The sequence below is a fragment of the Hakea prostrata genome, chromosome 9, assembly GCF_041222555.1.
Source record: "Hakea prostrata isolate BN-2017 chromosome 9, UWA_Hpros_2, whole genome shotgun sequence".
In the NCBI taxonomy this organism is placed as follows: Eukaryota; Viridiplantae; Streptophyta; class Magnoliopsida; order Proteales; family Proteaceae; genus Hakea; species Hakea prostrata.
This window is the reverse complement of record NC_142608.1, coordinates 5,493,056-5,514,076: the sequence shown is the minus strand read 5'-3', so window position 1 is coordinate 5,514,076 and position 21,021 is coordinate 5,493,056. Positions and strand designations below refer to the sequence as shown.

The 21,021-nt window shown below is 37.5% G+C and overlaps 1 protein-coding gene across 1 annotated transcript; it reads right to left on the bottom strand.

Annotated features, from left to right (window-relative positions):
- Positions 1–679: 679 nt before the first annotated feature.
- Positions 680–19,762, bottom strand: LOC149004244 (soluble starch synthase 3, chloroplastic/amyloplastic-like). Its single transcript, XM_089168540.1, has 14 exons — positions 18,610–19,762; positions 17,736–17,950; positions 14,315–14,585; positions 13,497–13,675; positions 10,754–10,861; positions 10,126–10,235; positions 7,172–7,277; positions 6,210–6,380; positions 4,422–4,550; positions 3,015–3,197; positions 2,555–2,686; positions 2,343–2,454; positions 1,330–1,453; positions 680–879 (listed from the first exon to the last, which is right to left on the bottom strand). The coding sequence occupies exons 1-14, from the start codon at positions 19,598–19,600 to the stop codon at positions 750–752; spliced, it is 2,961 nt and encodes a 986-aa protein (XP_089024666.1). The 5' UTR covers positions 19,601–19,762; the 3' UTR covers positions 680–749.
- Between the last annotated feature and the right edge of the window lie 1,259 nt (positions 19,763–21,021).

The window sequence follows — 21,021 nt, the reverse complement described above, 5'->3', positions numbered from 1 at the left end:
ATTCACATTACAGGTTTTTGGTTCAAGTACAAAGGGTATTTCTCACAATAGACAATAAAAGGCAACAGTTTAATGATAATATTTACTTTCAGAAATTCATTTTTCATACAGTGGAAATTGCTTGGGTACTGCACATTAAGCACCAAATGAAATTTCAATCTCAACCGTCCATTTCTGAAAAGTGTGTTTTCACACTTTTGAGATCTTGATTTCGATCGTTCGCTGCACAATTCTGCACATTAATTACACAGCACTGAAGCCGAACTCGAAGATTCAACCCAACCCATTGAAGCCTATGTAGATCGTGAATGCAAAAGATGTTGGTCTTTACGGGGCTTCGATCTAATTAACCCATTGAACCAAAGTCATAGGACATGTCAAAATAATCCCCCTCCATTTTCTGCATTATCAAGAAAGTCTTTGCTACACAAGTTACAAATATGCAAGCTAAGAGAATGTATTAGTCAGAGAAGTAGTCTACCACTCTCACTATGTCAACTGTAAAAGATAGCAACAGGACCTCTGGCCTCCCCTACATCATTGTACTCATCTTTATTTTAAGTTACCACTACAAATAATGAAAATTCAGGGCCAAAACTTTCTGCACTTCTATAAGACTCTGGAGTCACCTGCAGCCATCTGTACTAAACGATTAAAAAAAATGGCAACGAACGCTCAGCCTGTACAAACTGATCCATTGTATCGGATGTACATTGTCTCTTTTAGTCCATGAAATCTTTTGGCATTCTTCATTTTCTAGCTGCATGATAGAGTTCCATGTAGTCTAGTGCAGGTCGATTCCAAGACCAGTCTTGTTTCATCACTGTCTTGCATAATGAGTTGAACCGATCACGAGCATCATACCAGATAGAGAGTGCTCTGTAAGACCATGTGTTTTATAAATATTCATGATAAATAACAGGAAACAGAAGAAGAAGATGAAGAAAACACTCTGGTGTACTCAAGACTGATGCTGGGGCCTTCGTCCTAGTCTCATGGTAAAAGCATACAAGACATGCATATTACAATGTCTTTTTAATGCAAAAAGACTGTAACATGCATATTACAGGAAGATAAGCTTGCATTAATGATCTTTGGAATGTGATGTTTCCTCTACTGTATTTTCCAGTTTCCAGGGTTTATTTATCAGCTCTACTTGAGTGTTTTGTGTATTGTTTCCTGTGGCAAGCAGTAAGGCAGTTTTTCTCCCCTCTTTTGTATTTTAGTTACATAGTGTTGTATTTCAATAAGTTTAGGTGTTGCCCCAGACCAGATAAAATTTGGGAAAGAAATGAAAATACAAAAGGAAATAGAGATACATTTACTTACCTATCAAGAGCATATTCTACACCTGCCCTGTCAGGTCCTTCAAAATTAAATCCATTAACTTCGAGACCCTGTTCTTGAGCTCTCTCAGTATCATGGTCAACATCAAACACAGTATCATAGAGCCCTGCGAGAAGAAATAATCACAAAAGGTGCACTATTACATTTAGGAAAAATGACTGAGTGTGAGAGTTTAATGCAAAATCCTACATGAATGACTTCTATTCCTACTACATGCACACACTTGAAATTGCAGGCTTGGCTTAACTTAGTAAAATGTACAAGGGACAAAAAAAGGGCAAAATGACCTCCCAAAGAAACCCCTCCCCATGAAATAAAAGGTCAAACTCATGTTGGATGCCCCCATGCAGCCTTTAATCACACCTGAAATGGTGCGAAGGCCACACAGCCTAGCAATGTTCCCCCTTCCAAGTTCCAACTTATAAGTAGAAGCAACCCTGGATGATTCATTTCGACTTCTGATCCTTCTCAATCTCTAAAGCCCAATAAGGCAGTACTAACATCATATTCACATGTCAGGCAAGAAGAAGACCCAGTGCAGTCATGGGAAAATGCCTCATAAGAGTGAATAATTCAAGCCCTTTTTTTCTTTTAACTGAATAGTTCAAGCCCAGTTCATTCTCTGAATTTTAGGAGATTTCATGAAGGAATGCCTTAGGTTATAAAAGGTGTGTTTTTCCACTGGACACATCACAATAGGGGATCCATCGCTTCTGTGCTCTGGAATGGGATGCGGAAGGAGAGCCAGAAGTTAGTTAAAGATCATTCATTCGCCCTTCTAAATACTTTTTTAATAAAACTGACAGTTAGTGTTTCAGAATCCTCCAACAAGGTTTTTGTCAATATTAAAAAAGAGGTGTTTGGAAAGAGAGGTGGGAGGGGAGGGGGGGTGGTGGTGGCTTCAAAAGTTGGCATATGTTCCAAGATTACAAATACCCAAAAACAGATTAACTGGAAATGTGTGAGAAAGAGCAACATAAAAAGTACCAACATACCTCCTGTTTTACGAACAACAGGTATCGAACCATATCGCATTGCTGTAAGTTGTGTCAGTCCACAAGGCTCAAAAATTGAGGGGACTAAAATGAAATCAGCACCTGCATATATCTATGAACAAGCATGAATTAGTCATTGCTGGTTTTATATCATTCATGGAAAAAATGCGCTTCAAATCTAGAAGGATTCCCAGTTAACCAATGAGACATACCAAGTGTGAAAGAGGTTCATCGTAGGTTAAACAAAGACATGCATGATCGCCACGTGTAGAGCGTAAATGATTTGCCAGATTGACAAAATCATTTTGTATTCTAGGGTCTGGAGCTGAACCAAGCAATACAACCTGCCATCAACATAGTTTTTCCATCAGTAAATTGATGCATCACACATGCACAAGACAGACACACCCCTTTATCATTAAAAGAAATTGGCAAACATTAGACAGGACAACACAGTTTCACATTTCTCAGGTAGCATGCTGAAGGGAAAGAAACAATGTGAATGGTAAGGATGAATTCAACAAGCGCAGCTGCAAAGTGAGACTAATGCCACTAAACTCTTCTATCTTTCACAGACAGAAAACATCAGGCATCTCAATGTGTGAGTGCTTTTTTTTATTTATTATTTTAATGTCAGTGCTTCTTATCCCTGATACAAATAGAGAGAACAACCTGTCCATTACGCTCAAGTGTGCGCCAGATTGCATGCTTGATAAGATCAACTCCCTTTTGAGCAGTCAAGCGAGTGATGATTCCTACTAATGGAACATCTGCTCTCTTCAGTCCAAGCTTTTTCTGCAAGGCTTCCTTTGCAGCCCTTTTTCCTTCTTCCACATTTTCTGAGGTGTAAGAAATCTGAAATTGCATGCATTATATACCTTGGTCACAACAACAATCAATAAAGAGAAGCTGTAAATGAAGAAACACTCACAATTTTACACTAGATGATGTCATTCAATTCATAAGAAGCCTTGCTTTTGGGAAACAATTATATTGATCCCTATGACCAAGGGAAGTACTTCTCTGTTAAACACTTGGAACATACTGGTCTACGAGAAAATTGAATTCTTTTATCTTCTATTGAAAAACTGTTAACTGCAGAAAATAATAAAATTTGCCTATATTGAAGGGACATATTTCTAAAAGAAAAAAGGGGGAAAAAAGAAACAAACGAAAATGTGAATAAAGTGGAAAACTGATTCCATTCCAGTTTTTCCAGGAATGGATCAACACCCATTTGCTTTAATCAAAGGCTCTAATCTTGCATGGCCTTGGCATCTAAATGACTTCTTAGACTTTCCAGAACAAGATTTCGAATTTCTTTCTTTTCTTGAAAACACTTATAATTATAAATAAAAAGTAGGCCCAAGAGTTATCTAGAATTCTAGAAACATTTTCAGAATAACTTAAAGCATTCAAAAATTCCAGCAGCAGGATTAATCCTTGAAATCTACTGCAATCGTTGCCTGGTTTCGACTGGTAAAAAAGGGAAGAAAACAAAACATGGACAGAAAAATGTTACCTGTCTACCATATTAGTCTATCCAAACTATTTTGAACATCTTCACGAGGTTACTAAAATGTGCTAATTGCTAATAAGAATCCAGTCTCATCAATTCTATTGTCATCTAGAGGTAGTGATAATTGTGAACTAGCATTCTAGCGATCAAATCCACAAGAAGCAACCCAGAGTCACCATATAGGAGTAGAAACTTGACAAAATATCCTTGTAACCAGAACCCTTAGTAAGCCACTGGCTATCATTCCTGACCTCATTAGTCACAAAAAGAAAAAAAAAAAGAAAAGCAGTCTTCAACCAAATCCTATATATAGATTAACTAGATTTGTACACAATTTGTAGTTTATGGATCTATGGCTTTTACACTCCCATGCGCTTAATAAATATTCAAAAGTAATGTTAAGGGAAATTCAATACTTCTGAAGACTTTGGTCTCTCATTCTGTATACTACTAAAAACAAGTTGAATTCGACCACTTATGTTGTACAGTATCGCCCAATGAACCCTAGTGAGTTAAACCAAACAAATTTCAGGAATTCATATGTATTTCAAATCACTTACAGGAATAAAAGTATCATTGTACGGATCCCAGATATCAGGATCAATTCCATTTAAAATACCATGGAATTTGTGAAGTTCAGGGGCAATCGCTGAATTTCCTGAAACCTCTTTTGCATAAGTCTCAGATACCTGCAGGGTAGCTTACAAAGATGAATCATTTATTATGAGACCAAATCAAACATTTAAAAGAAAATGCAGGGGGCCTTCTTATCCATGCTGAAACATCAAGTTCAATTATATTAATATGGTGTAAGAAGACAAGTTCAACAGGCTAAAAAATTCAGTTAGAATTACAAAAATGTACAATTAATTCAATGTGCTGAATGCAAGTCTTCATGGCATGCACCACTTTTTATGTCCGAGTTGCTAAAAAGATTTACGTGCTAAGCAGTGGAGGAAAAAGATAACCAAATTATTTAAACGAAAATTTGGACCAACTTTCTATAAATATAACACAAGTTCTTCACACAGCTGTTTTTGGATGTTGATAGCTACTAGACATTCATGCCTTCAAGTTACCGAAACACCAGGTTGGTGAGAGAGCTCTTCACCTCATTCTATGCATTCATGGGGTCCACTTAAAACCATGTTAAAGGGCTTTAGGTACAATAAATGGGAGGGAAAGGACAAGTAGATTAAGGAGAAGCTGGATCTTATGTTCTGGATATTCATAACCCAAAATGTAGGGCCTTCAATTGCATTCTGATATATTATTCAGCTAATCTTTTTCATTAAGTTAAGAATTTAGGTCTATTGCATTGTTGCCAACAATTTCAATTTGAAATTATTAATAGCAACGTTTTACCAAGTTGCATTATTTGTTTTTCATTGCTTGTTACCAATTTAGTGAGGGATTATAAGTTTTCCGAGATTTCATATAGCACCATATACAGGAATTCTGTTTGACTAGGGACAAGACAGCAAACAAGAATATGGAAGACTTTCAGGAAAACGAGGGATGTGAGATCCTCCAGTTTTACAAAAAAAATCTCAAAGGAATACGGCAGGCTTTTGTGGAAGGGCTTAAAATAACAATAGGGTTTCTGTGGTATTATATCAAACAAAAACAGGATTTCTGTTAGATTCAGGCAGGTAAAATGGAAAATAGTACGAAATAATCTGACAGGGGTTATGGAACATCCTATTTGCGATAGAGCCTATAGATACATATCCAACACTAAAATAAATTGTGATCTCTACTGACACCCCAAATTAAAATTCTGCCGTATACATGTACTGAGTAAATCATTTTCACTAACACCCTATTCAATCACATACATGGGCACTATAACTCAACAAAATCAAATAAAGGAAAAAGGTACTCCCCCACAAAAGAAGTATGCCAATGCTATTTTGTTTTTCTATTACTCCTCATTTGGAACGACTGACTATTCAAAGGATTTCAAGGTAACAAAGTGGAATGTGGATTGTGGTGCATCAATGAAGCCTGTATTTTGTGCAACTAGGCAAAGGGTTGGATCTCATCTTCACACCCATCCCCCTAAGTAATCTATAAACAAAATATCGATGACTGGATACCGCAAAAGCCACTAGACAACATGCACTAAGGTAGCATTAGGACTGGAAGGGTAGGGAAAGAAGTTAATCTAATTTCATTCCATCCTCCAAAGACAATGGATCAGAGAATAAAATATCAATGGTGAAACTATTTGACAGACATGGAATTGGCATGCAGATTATGAGTTTCAACAAATTAAATTCTTCAACACATTATGAGCCGCAATTCAAATTCTATAAAGGTACTGTAGCTTTGGAAGAGATACTCACAGTTGTAGCCTTATCTGAGTAAGTCATTGCTTTTCTAATGAAGTCAACTCCAAATTCAAGGTTATGAATGGTGAAGACAACATGAGCATTACGGAGACCAAATTTCATGTAGTGCTCCTTAAATAACCACGAAACAGGTGCACTAGACCAATCATGACAATGTAAAATATCCTGCTCACCATGTAAAATATTAGTTAAGATGCAGAGACATGCAAAGGACAAAACAACAAACTGAAGGAATAGAGAAATGTTTCCTAAAAGCTTGAGGTGCAAAGGGCAAAAACGTAGACATCAACAATCAGATGAGCCAATGCCGAGCCCCCAAAAACCCAGAGAGAGAGAGAGAGAGAGAGAAAGAGAGAGGTTACTAGCCAACCCAATGGCTTCTAGCAGATTAGTTGGTTTCACTCACTGGTTGACCATATCTTCAAATACAAGATGGTTTAAGGCAGGACAGGCTCTAGAACATTGCACACAAACACACTCACTCAATCCACCCATTCGTGCTTACAAGTACTCTTACACAATATAAAGAGCCATCCATGTCACCCTTAGATTTCCTGCCCTCTCATAGGTGAATGCATACTGCAATACTTTTAAGAGATGCATCTCCTAGAAATTAAATCTGAAGTCTGTGTTTAGCACAATTAAACCCCCAGAGACCACACGAGTAGACAAAATGCTTCAATCCAAAGGCCAGAAATCATTGATTTATCAGCAAGCAGTGGCACAAATACCAATGAAGCTAGTTGTTTCCAACATACAAAATGGAAATCATACTGCATTATCAAGAAAAAAATTCTTAATTCTTGCACCACACATGATGACCCTACACACTACATCAGGCCAATCTGCTGTTCCACAATAGGATTGACTAATTTACACCTGAGATTTTATAACCAAACAAGGAAATAAATTTAGCCAGTTAACGCAGCCTAAATGAATCTAGCTACAAAACTTACAGGCTTCCATCCACTTTGGAGGAGAAACTCAAGCGCTGCATGGCAAAAAAACCCAAACCTTTCTGCATCATTACTGCAACCATATACACAACCTTTCCAAAAATGTCTGCAGAGAAGGAGCAACAAATCAGTCTTCATTCAAACTATAATCATTTACAGGAATCCTGTCTATTGGGCATTCATTCCCAAATAACAAATTGTAACTCTTACAAGTTGTGGTTAAAAAGATGGGTTACATAAACATGGCATAAAAGGACAAACATATAAATATGCTAAAAACAAATTAGAGCTAAAAAACTGTGACGAACTGTTTTACAAGACAATGAGAGATCCAAGATGCATACCCATAGTACGAAAACTTGTGAGATCTTTCAAGATATATTTCGCTTATTTGGTTTAGCAAGATGAGATGTCAGGCAATACCTCGCTCCCACCCCCAAAAAAAAGGGGGGAGAGAGAGAAAGAATAACTCGGTCGAGTTGAGAACAAGACCTAAGATCTCACTTTGACACAACTACAATCAACCCCTGTTATAAAACCAAACTGGATTGAGTCTAGAAATCTCTACTTGATTTTTCTGAGACAAAGAAGCTTCACCAACATTCTTCAAAGCTGGCGGCCAGCTCAAAGAGATCTTTCAAGATATATTTCGCTTATTTGGTTTAGCAAGATGAGATGTCAGGCAATACCTCGCCCCCACCCCCAAAAAAAGGGGGGGGAGAGAGAGAAAGAATAACTCGGTCGAGTTGAGAACAAGACCTAAGATCTCACTTTGACACAACTACAATCAACCCCTGTTATAAAACCAAACTGGATTGAGTCTAGAAATCTCTACTTGATTTTTCTGAGACAAAGAAGCTTCACCAACATTCTTCAAAGCTGGCGGCCAGCTCAAATCTTCCATTTTTGCCAAATCTTTCACTAATTCTTGGTTAAAGCATCTGCTGGAGGTGATCCCTAGCACTTCTACAGTTCCATCCCACATTTACAAGGAACCAATCCATTTTCAAGCTAATCTACAAGCAAGGTAACCAGCTTGGGGCCCGAGAGCTAATCTGTGGAACTATAGCTTGAACTCTGAACTATGGACATGAGTTATGTGTATTATATACACAGACTTGTTTGAACATTAATTTATGAGATAATGGCATCATGTCAGAATAATAGGGCGTTGGTTTTACTTCAGCATAGCAGTTTCCAACTTGGGGTCCAAAATGAAATTCTCATTCACTAAATTTTCTATAAATTTGAGGCCCAGGCTTCAAGTTTCAACCCCAAATGACACCTGATATCCCTCAAAATGGAGGTTTGAGTTAAAAAATGCATAAGCTTACATCAACCAAAACATGAAATTCAACATCAGTTAGGATCAGTCATTAATTCAACATGCTATCAATTTAGAGATCCTCAAAATAAATTCTCTGTTTGATGCTATACTGTGTCTGTTCTTAACACTCTTTGGCTTATCTAGCATGTGACCCACCTAAGGGTGGCGACTCTGATGAAGTCTGCCCAGTTTGGCTCAGCTCACTTGGTATTGTCACAGCCTGAACCCAAACTGAAGCCCAGGGGAGTGGGTTTGATACTCAGATATACAGGCAATCTCTTGGCCAGGTTAGGTTTAGACATCAACACTCTGCCACCCCATCCAGAAATAAGCACATCTACTTACATTGATATATATTCGACATTATACACAACTACTTCCCTTGTTTGATAGTCATGCATCCAATACTTGAGGAGGAGATCTAAACAAAGTTCATCAAAAAATATTCTATTAATGATTTTCACCTGCAAACCTGAGCAGCTGGCATGCCTTCTGTACGGTAGCTTCACTCGGAACTAGTGAGTGTCTGGTCGAGGGCTTTTGTGTTTTTATCAATAAGGGGAGTTGGGTAAAGCAAACAACCAAAAGGGAGGGTCCAAGACTTTTTTTCATTGGATTTTGCTCTCCTTCCATCCAAGCAACATTTTCCATTTCATTCCAGATCTCCCATATATAGCACAACCATCAATTTGTAACCTAACAAGCATTATATCTCTAGATGATAGACTCAAGCATGTATAGACCAGTTCCAACCAAGTCAGGCATAAGTTCCCAACAGTCTGATATTCTGTAGTAGACCCAGCCCTTCAAATTCCCAACCAAGCCAGACTGATGGGGAGTTGTGGGACAACCCTACTTGGACTTGTTTTCTAGTACATCTTCAGTTGAATACAGGATAAGGGTAAGCAGCATAGGAATAGTCTTATAGATTGAATCACTTGTTCTCATTACTTCGGGACAATTTCTATCCACAACCGGCCTAATTACTGCCTGACCATTTCTGTTGATATAACTCTTACAGGTCAATTCTCATCTTGAAGATAAAGAACAATTCAAATGTAAAATGTATAAACCACAGGCTGATAGCATTCAACTAAAGCTTGGTTGTGCATTCAGTTCCTCACAGACTAATGTGAATCACTACTGATCAGGATGTATTGAGGGGTGAAGGTAATAGCCCCAGAGGTTGGAACCAAAGACCACCTGTTGAGCTTGGCTTTAGGAGCAACACAGCTCATCAAATGCCCAAGACACTAGACAGTTGTTGTCAAAGAAAGAATTGATTGGCAACAAAACAAGTTTCAATTTTCAAGGAAGCTGAACAGCTAAACAGTCTTAAAGTTCGACGTTCGTTCCTTAACTAGATATGAAATGTACAACTCACTAAACAGGAGACCACATAAATTGAATATCTGCATTAATTTAAGGCTGAATACCCTTAAAAATTTAACAAGAAAACCAAAGTTGAGCAAATTTTAAGATTTGATCTAGAAAACTTAAAATAAAGTTGGCATAAATATATAAACAAGTTTAACCTACGATGATGAACTAATCAGTAACAGTGAAGCAAATGAAACATTGGAATATAATTGATATAACTTTTAATTATGCAAGAGTGCTACGTTACCCATTTTGCGGCTCCAAAAAATAGACAGCAAGGCCTTCTACTTTTCCAAACCAAACTTTTATTTCAGTTCCATCCCAGTGAAAGCTTGAACTGAATTTAAAATCGTTTACCTATTTTACAAGATGAACATAACTTCAGTAAACTAAGAAATTGTTACAAGTATTCTGGAATCTTGTTTTTTTTTTTGGTGGGGATGGGGGAAGGTGGAGGTGCTAATAAATGTGGAACCATAAGTATGTTAAGCAAGGAAGTAAAAGTGCAGGCATTTGAAGGAACATTAGATGATCCTCCAGCACTCTAATGAACTAACAAATCATGTAGATATAACACCTCAAATAAAAAGATAAAAGCATGAATTATTCAATGAAACCAGAAGGAAAAATATATGTAGAATATGAGAAATCTAAAGCAAGAAAAGCAACTAGTTTAATTCAAAGGAAACAACTATAGTAAGTAAGAAGTACCAAATCTACCACAGACAAATTACCCCTGAAAAGGTTAATTAAATTAGAGAAGACTACTAGCCAGTTTGATCATAAAAGTTCAAGATAGTATTCCACCGGTTTCAATAGAAAAAAGATTGAAAATTCATGAAATCTGTGGCCAGTCTGTGGTATTTGGAACTTACATTGCTAAGGTTCAAACAGTCATACTTTGGTAGGATTATGTTAACATTATGGCCTAAATCTTGAGTGGCACGAGAAAGGCTTGTGACAACATCTCCAAGGCCTCCCACCTGAAACAGAGATCAACAACATTTAAGTCAATCATGTACGAAAAGATATAAGTAGATATCTAATTTACAATATCTACAGGGTGGTTCCCTTATTGTATACATCAAAGTTTTGGAAGATGCTCCTTCAAAAGAAAATAACAAAAGCACTACATAGAGAAACTATAGATGCTCTTTTCTGGATGATGTCAGGTAATATTTCAGTAATTCATTGAGGAGAGACAGGAGGCCCAAACATCAATAGAAGATCAAATCAACTAATAACAGTTAAATGAGATAGTAATATAGTAATATAACATAGTATTATCTACAAAAGAACACAAAAATAATGATCAGTAAAGATTATATTTCTAACTCATCAAGAAACACGACACTATTTGAAACTTAATGCTTCACTTGCTTATTATATATTTGTCTTCAAAAGAAGTTAGACTGAGCCTTTCCAGATAATCCAGCATGAAGAAGAAGGTACAATGTTCCACAAAATGATGCCCTGTCTCATGTCAGATGACACAGATCCAGCACTCTGAGAAGAGTGATGCCTCAAATTTTTTAGCATTACTTTTCAGAACAACAATTTCCAATACACCACTGCAGGTATATATCTAAAGCAGATAAGATTGCCTTTTGCAAAATAGAAATAAAAGAAGTTCTACCAAAAAAATTTAGAAAGAAGAAATAACTGAATAGAGCTGAATATTTCTTTAACCACTCACTTATTGAGAAATATATTTATTCTCATTTATACACCCTCCTCTTCTGTTCCCATCTCGTATCACATAAAAGCAGTGAGGACACACAGAACTGCTTCCACTCCAGAAGCAAGATGATGGCTGATGGGCTGATAACACTGAATTCCAATGGCTGTACAAGGAAATGTTCTACAATTACTTCCAAGTGTATTTTTATTCGTCTAGGAAGTAAAAGAATATGTATGGATTAGTAGGAGAAAGCAAGAGAGAAAGGAAAGAGCCTGGCTTGTAGGCCCTAACTGGTCCCTCTCTCTCAATCAATAGATAGCCAATCTTATTATGGTCTAAAAATGCTCTGGACAAAATTCTAGGAATCTATGCCCCTCTATATTTGGCAGTCCAAATATGCTTTATGGTTTTTGAACTTCACATTTTTATAGTATTTGGATGTGTGATCAACGCAGAATTTTGTGTCTATGCAAGAACAAGAACTGATTTGTTTGGGTACTAGCAAGAGCCTCAAGCACTGGAGATGCCCATTTTACCCTTAGGGTAGTTTTGTTGCTTAACTTTTCTTACTCTTTCTATTTATTCTTTCTTTTTCTTGCAGCCTTCATATTTAACGGATGACTAATGAAGCTGGGATGGCTTGTCTCAGAATTTGAATTTCATCTGACCCTTCATTCCCATTGTGCAGCTAAATGTGCACATTCCCCAATTTCTATCAACTTTCACTATCCACTGCCTATGAGAGACCTATCAAATGCAGCATTAGATTTCAGACCTCAAAAACTGAATTTTCATGGTAAGTTTACATCAAATCTGGTTGAATAACTAACTCACAGTGACTAAACAGTGGCTTCTCCTGGGTCTATCTGTAAACACCCCCTGTGTTCTCTGTCCCTTCACCATAGATTGATGCATTTATGAACAGTGTCTTATTTAGCACTACAGCAATTTTCCTAATCCTAGCTGTTTGACATCTCCTGACAATCAAACACAACAGTGGGGAGATGAGCTTCAAGCTAGAGAACTGGTGAGAGATCGATCCTCCTACACCTTACCCACCCTTCTTGATAGTGGTGTGCAGTGTGCTAACTAGTGTGGCTTTATGGGTCCCCTTGCTCTCCAATTGTGAGTCCCTGCCTGGCCTCCTGTGGGTCCCTATATGGCCCCTAGTGGTGTTTCTTTGGCCTATGGTGTGGAACCCTGGACCAAAACAAACACACACAGGCACAAAAAGTTTTCCCTAGACAACAACTACTTATAGGGCCACCATGCAAGTCAGCATAGATATTGACAATATCCACTCTAGCTACCTAAGCTGAAGGGCATGTGATTGGTTAAGAAGGTCTGGTACAATTATTGAGTATTACACGGCAACAGATGTCCACAAACAGAACCTTTTCGTTCTTATGTGGGACCATACAATTTTATTTGATTCAATGGATTCTTTATTTTTATCCAAGAAGTTATTAGTTTTTTGGGAAATATACATCATGTTTCAATGGTTGAGTCTGGGCTTATAACTGTGTTTAAGAGATTTGGAAGAAAATTTTATTTAATCACTCCTCTACACCCCTTATTTTCTTTCAAATGTGAATAATATCTTTTGATATATAAGTTCTACCAGATAAGAAGTGCCTGCACCAATACCTTAACAACCTCACTCCTCTTCCCCCCCCCCCCCCCCCCCAAAAAAAAAAAAAAAAAAAAAAACCCCAGCACATTCTACATATCAATGCAGTGCCGTTCAAGCTAATTTATCATCACCCTAACCCCACCAAGAAAAAGGGAAAGAAACACTCTCAACTCTTTTCAAAGGTAATAAACTCCTGACTTCATGAAAAAAATCTAGAAAGAAAAAACAACATTCATCAGCATTTATCAACTGGGAAGCTTCATTCAGAACCCTGATAAAGTAGAGCAGAAAGCCAGAAACTAACCTTTGCAATTGGGGCCATTTCAATAGCCACATGCACAATATGCATTTTTCTCTCCTTTGCAATCCCTCCAAAGACAGGTAGATGGTAATCCATCCCACTTTTGTTGTCATGAGTCCCACCACCATCTTTACTTTCTGATAAAACAAAGTCCATAATGTGGGCATCCAATGGAACTTTTACTGCAAGAAGAATTCACACTTTCATGTCTGGACAAGAATTAGATAATTTTTATGCAGAATGTCAAGTCCTACTATACTGGGAAATGAGAAGATCAAGCTAGGAGTCCATGAGTCATGAATTTCACAAGTTCGTCAAATGGATCACTAGCACATATCAACATTGCTATGGAAAAATGGATTTCCTTGAGGGGTATATAAACTTTCTAAGATAATCGTGTCAACTTCTCCCCAATTGCATTTTCACAGGTTTCAATAAGTCACTATATACTTAGATCACCCCTTATTTTCCTGAGTCAACTTATGCATTGTCTATTCATGGTATACTTTAAAATAAGCATTAGCAATGTATTCTACAACTTCGCATAAAAAGAGGTAAAGATTTATCCATTAAAAAAATTTGTATATAGAGATAAATAGGTACAAATCAACTGACGGCAAAAATGGGAAGAGAACTGGAGTTTGAACATTGTTCCGACAAGATTTAAAAATTATAATCCTAGGAAAACATTAAATATGAAAATTAAATTGAAAATTCCTTTTGAATATCTAATATAAGAGGTGATTCAATAATCATGATACTGACCAGATTTATAAATGCAATGCAGTGCAACAACAGGTTCATCTAAAGAAAAGCCTCACCAGTAGCTTTGACAAGTGAACCATCATTGGTAGGCAACATTTTTTGAGGAGGTAATGGACCATCACAATGGGTCCAACGGTTGAATGAGCCTTTAAACCAAACTTCAGGTTTTCCTTTCAGAACTGTCTTTGAAGGATCATAAAAAACTGTCACAGTACTTCCTGCTTGGACGTCAACTGGCTCAGTGTAGACTATATGCTTTTGAGACAACATGAATTTTTGTATAGTTCTTGACTTTGTTTCAGATTTCATGAGTGCCGTTTTTTCAGCCTGTGAAAATGCAAGCATGGAAGAAACATCATAAAAGAAAAAGTGAGTCAAGTAGAATTCAGAAGAAAATCTATTTAATAGGTCTTTAAAAGAAAAAGAAGGATCCATCTTGAAGATGTCAAGGATAGTTTACAAAATGTAGTACTTCTACAAATAGCACAATGCAATAGGAAGGCAGCCACTGAATGGAGGGAGGGTCTCATGTGGCTTCAGTTCATCTAGACCTATATAGCAAAGGAGGACCAGTCGTATTGGCTCCATTGAATATAATCAGGCTTTTAACTAACTATTCAGCCTCAGTATCAAGTCTCCATGTAACAATAATATCCCTGTTCCTTAGGTAGTTACAAGTAGTTTCTTAGGGAGGGAAGCGATCTTGAAGTTAACATCCCTGTAGATGGCCTTCCAAATCTGGTCAGTGGGTCTAGATTTGGATGTCCATCTGTGCAAGTTGTGATCCATCCAGATGTGCGAGATATTGGCTCCAAAGATCAGTTTCCCAAACTTGTCAGCAATTGAGGTAACACTAAAGGAAGATGTGAGCCAACTACACTTGCAGTCAAAAGGTAAGGGATGCTTAGATCGGTGCCAAATAGAGGCACTACAAAGAAGCCAGATACTTTTGGAGGGGGAAAGAAGAGGTGGGAAATGGTTTCCTTCCTCAGGGCATAAGACACAAGGGGGGTTGACTGGAAAACAGAGGTGGTTTAGGAAGGATTGGGTGGGAAGGCAAAGGGAGAGAGCTCTCCAAGAGGTGAAGGCTTAGCCAAGGATGTGGCATTTGAACCAAACAAGGTTGGACCAAGGGACTTTAGAAGAGGGGGTATGGATGTGTTGCCAAGGGGAGGCTGTGATGAATGTGCCAATTCTGGAAGGGAGACAAAGGAGCTTGTAGAGGGGGCAATCGGGGGACCAAGATCTGGAGGTGATGAAGGAAGAAAAGGGGGAGTTTTTTTGGAACACCAGACGTGTACACAGCATACAGTCCCATCATATAGTAAAGCAGCCAAGGGTTGACACAAAGACCAAATAGAGATGTGAACTGCTAGAGGAAAAAGGTAATGGAGAAGATGGAAATGGCATCAGCTTTAAGAAGATCATGAAGTCATCTGCGAAAGCAAGGTGAATGAAATTAGAAGCTTTGAACTTTGGGAGGGGGGAGACCAAGTGCTAGGAAATGAGAGTATGGATGCTATGGGAGAGAACTTCTAAGGCAAGGGAGGAGACATAAGGAGAAAGAGGGTAGCCTTGGCGACTGCCAACCTTGAAGGGAAAGAACCTAGCTTAAGCACCATTGACAAGGACAGACAAGGTAAGGGTGAAAATGCAAGTGAGGATCCATTGGGAAAAACAAGGGGGAAGTTCATGAGATCAACCACATCCAAGAGGAAGTCCCATTTAAGGGAGTCAAAGCCTTTATGGATGTCCATTTTAAGAATGGCGGCAGGGGAGGTGTGCTTAAAGTCCAAACCTTTGATGATTTCAAAGCACAAGAGGATATTATCAATAATGCTCAGACCAAAGATGAAGGCAAACAGGTTGGGACTGAAAAAAAAGAGGAACAACAAGCTAGATTCAAATTTGTGAGGATTTTTGCAATGAATTTATAGAGAAGATTGCAGAGAGACCATTATGAAGGACCCCCGCAAATCAAAGGATGAGGCATAGGAAGGTTTGGTTTATTTAATGGAGCTGATGGCGGTTGAAGAAGAAACTTCTGATGTCATTAGTGAGATAATCCTTTATTATATCCCAACAGGAAAGGTAGAATCCCATACTAAATCCGTCAAGCCCAAGAGCATGATTGGGCTTATGAGCATGCACATCAGTATAGATTTCCTCATTTGAAAGGCATGGCTTGGAGAGTTTCCAAAGGGACAGAGGAACAAATTTGTTGACAAGGGAGGGGGATTGGGGATTTTTTTTTTTTGGGGGGGGGGGGGGGGGGAAGTTGGAGAATATAGAAGTAAGTGGAAGTGGGATATGGCTTCAAAACTTTATCCCAAGGATAGAGGAGATTGCAGAGCCATCATCCTTATGGAGTAGAGTGATAGAATTATAATAGTTGTGGGCTTTGAGGGAGCAGTGGAAGAAGGCAAAATTGGAATCTCTGAGATCCAACCACATGGTGCAGGATTTCTGGTGAGGGAAGCTTTCCTCTTGTGTGGCAACTGGCAAGAGTGGTAAGCTCCATCGAGAGACTAAAATGACTCCCATTTTAAAACTTTGGATGTGCTTTTCAAGAGAAAAGGTTGTGGCATCTATGCTTTTTTGTCATTTATGGCAATATATATATATATATATATATATATATATATAGGAAAAAAGAATTCCTATCTGAGAGCATATAGAGTACTTGTAAAGTTGAAAAGCACCACTGCACTGAAAAATGTCATTCCAACTCCTTTGTCAATTTCCTAATCCATATTTGGGGAATTTCTAAAAGTCCTCAAAGATTATAGTACCAACTTTGATGTTGTCATAGTCAATATCAAAGTTGCAAGTCCTCAACCGCTCATTAATTGTCAAAACAGGGGAAACACAAAATGTTTTGTGGAACCATCCAACGAAATAACTTTTAAGTCAAACTCAGCAAAAAGGCAAAAAGCTTTATTTACTTATTTTGGCTTTTGGGTACCAAACTCCAATCTAAGAGAGGAACTACAATTCAAGAAACCAAGCAAGGAGTTAAGAGAATAGAGCAAAAACAGAAAGCAACTTGCTTACATTCAAGAACAAAAGTAGCCAAACTTACAGACACTAACAAAGAGGTCATTCAAGGGACCGTATATGCTTCTGGGAGACATAAAGAACCTTGGACTGAGTACACAACTGGAGGAGATAGTGGATGCCTGGGATAAGTGACTTGACCTTGGAGTCTTCAGGGAAATAACTGTAGCAACCACTTTAGGGCACCAAACAGAAAACATAAACAACAAGGGAGGAGAAGTTCCACCCTAGGATCCACTACAATAAGCCAATAGCTTTAGCCACAACATTAGCCATCCAATGAAGTAGCACTTAGTATATATCCTTTCTGATAAATTCTCTCTCAAAAGGGGTTCAGGTTCAGTTTTTACCTTTCAAACTAAATTCCAGATCACAAAGTAACTGTCCAACTATATTGACTATCATTCAAGCTAAACTAACCTTAGCACGTATAGCCTCTTTCTTTAACCTTCTCTCGTTCTGTAGTTTGTTATATATCCGGTTCTCTTCTTCAAACCAATACTGTTCCTCAGGTATATCCGTTGGGACAATAGCATGAAAATCTTGACTGTGCTTGTTATCATACAGATTGGCACTCTTCGGAGGTCCATCAGCAATAACCCAATCCAAGACAAGCGCTCGATCAGGTACACGAACTATTGAGAAGAGAAAATGACAAGGGAAGCACGTCAGCGATAGATAGAAGTAAACCTTGAGATCATAACAAGCTATATGGACACACAAAATCCTCTTTTTTCTTTTTTTTCCCTGAAAAGTAACACAAAATCTGTTGCTACTCAATAATAGTTAAATCTAAAGATGAAGGTCCATATGCAACATATATTATCACCCATAGTATCACAATTATATGGATTTATTTTCAACCTAGACAATTGTTTGTAACTCAATAAAAAATAACTTCACTAAGTATCAACTGCACAAGAAAGAAAAGTATAGATATACATTCAACATCAATATATAAAGTAACATATGTTCAGTCATGAAAGCCAGCACATACATTGGTGTCCAGAGTCTCTTTTTAAGCAAAGACTTCTTTCTTAGGTTCTTTCATTGTTTGCAACATTTTTTTCTAATAGAAAGATAATTATGAAGATAGGCCAGTAAACTCTAGTACAGTTTATGCATTCCATATGATGGTTTCCCCTTTGCAAGCACCCACATTTACCAGTGCCGTCGATAACATGCTAAGTTGCCTAATCAAGTTGCAATAGATTTCATCAGAATATAATTTATTTAGACTAGAAAAGAAATAAATGATGGCACCTAGGGTAAGGAACATTGTACTAATACATACCATCGACATGCCACCAATCACCATCCCTTCTTTCATTGCAAGTAAGCTTTCCAATGATACACACCCCATTTTTCCAGTTATTGTACCCCCCATGGATCCAAAGTTCATTAACATGAACAAGAGGACCTGAGCTTTTGTTGTAATAAAATCTAACCAAGTCTCCAGCTACAAACTTATGAGGCAGTATATGCCAATTGGTAGAACTTACAGCCTTCTTCAATGATTGACTGACATTTTTCTGGCTATTTTCAACCATCATCTTAGCTTGGACCTTGTCAGCTTCTCTTGCAGCCCTTTCTGCTTCCTTTCGCTTTGCCTCTTCTGCTTGTCTTTCCCTTTCAGCTTGCTCCGCAGCAAGTCTTTCTACTTCCCTATTTTTTTCTTCAAGCATAAAAACTTCAAAACCGTCGGCATCCATCCCACCTTTGACATGTTTAAAATAATCTTTCTTATCATTATTATCATAAACATCCCCACCATTGGAGAAGACAAAATTAATCTTGTATGCCTGCTCAGGAACGTAAAGCTGGCAAGACCACCAATCTCCATCAAAGTCTGTCTTATTCAACCTCGCTGTGAAATTTTTCCATCTCCAATCATTAAAAGCTCCCATCATCAGAACATCTGGTTGTTTTTCCAAAGTGGAGAGACTTCGATTTAGGAACACTTCAATATTTTGATCAGGTTCCACCACCTGAGGATAAACAAACATCTTAGACCCACTTAATAAGTTCTCCTCGGCTAGATTCCTAAGTACCTGCTGCCTGCACATAGCAGCTTCATGCTTCAACTTTCTAGCCAAATATTCTTCCATTGCTGGATCCTTTCTTGTTGAAAGCTTTCCATTTACCAAAGAAATTCTTTCATTATCCACCGTTTCATCAGCTTCACTCCTACTCACATCCAAATGCTCAACTTCAGCATCTCTCCCAATCACATTCAAATACGCATCCATAAACCGTGATTCATCATTTCTTGCTACACCCAACATATGGCTTGTTGATACAGTGCCATTAGCCTCATTGAGATCCTGTTCGATGTCAGCTTTGTCTCCTGTGTCTATTTTGTCTCTCTTCTTGGTGCTATTTCCTCTCTTCTTGGTGCTATTTCCATCTCGTGATTTTAAGGAACCATTTGCAGCACGGCCATTTGGCCCTGAAACAAGGCTTTCTCCTGGTATTCTCCATGAGAACACCGAGTCATTATAAAAAAAAATGGACTCAAAATGCACCAGAAGAGTAGTTTCTGAACAAGAAATCAATCAAACACACTAACCTGCTCTAACGATGAAATTGGGTGAAACCCCAAATGATAAATAACATTTTCGCCTTGGAGTCCACTGAAAATAATAAATGAATCAAAAACAGAAAATGTCAAAACCATTGCCAAAATAAGACACTCGATCAAACTTTTTCTCCCCTCTCTGGTTCAACACGATCAATATATACATATATATACGTCCAGCAACTGCTCAAACTAATCTGCTACCGATAAAGATGTTCTTCTTTTCTTTAAAAATATATATATAAATAAAAACAAGGAAGGATAGATAAAACGTGAAAACTATGATTTAATCATTTTCTAAAGAGTTCCACGAACAATTGTAATTAATCAACCAGACAAACAAAGTATTTAATCTCTGCTATAAATATAATAACAAAGTTTCTTAAATGTAGTAGAAGAATATTTCCAAATATAAATGAACAATTACAAATCCAAATTTCCTACCAATTTCAATTAATACTAGAACTTTCAATTCAGAATAACAAGAAATGAAATGAAATAGAAATAAAGCAGAAGGATTACTTGTGAAGATGAGTTGTCCCTCACAATAGAGAGATCCCTTCCTCTGAAGAAGGATCTCTGAACAATCAATGCAGCTTCCATGGCTGTTCTCTGCTTTCCAAATTGAATTCCAAGTCTTCACTACTACTCTGAAAATTTAAAGACTTCAACTTATTTATAGTTCTTCATTTGGAAGAAAAAAAAAAAAAAAAAAAAAGAAAGACTAAATAAAAATCTCAACTGACAAAGACTTTAACGAATAATCAGTATCACATGCCACGTGATTCGAAAACTGAAAAAACCGAAATAACTAACAAACTCAAACGCGCCTGAGATCTCAGATTTTTCTTTTTCTTCCCATTCAAAAATAAAAATCTGGTTTTCTCCGAATCTATTTCGTTCTTTTCCAACTACTTGGCGTAAGATTTGATTTTTCAACTTCTCATCCTCTAAATCTTTTCCAAATTTTTTTTTTTGTTGGTAATTCTTTTTCAAATTTTAGTCCACAAACTTGAAACTTACTATCAAAATCTAACTTCTGTTTTTAATCCTAAATAATCTCTAGAGTTTTCTAGATCCAATTTATATTCCTAATTTTGCGAAATTTCTAACCTTTCTCTTATGGCA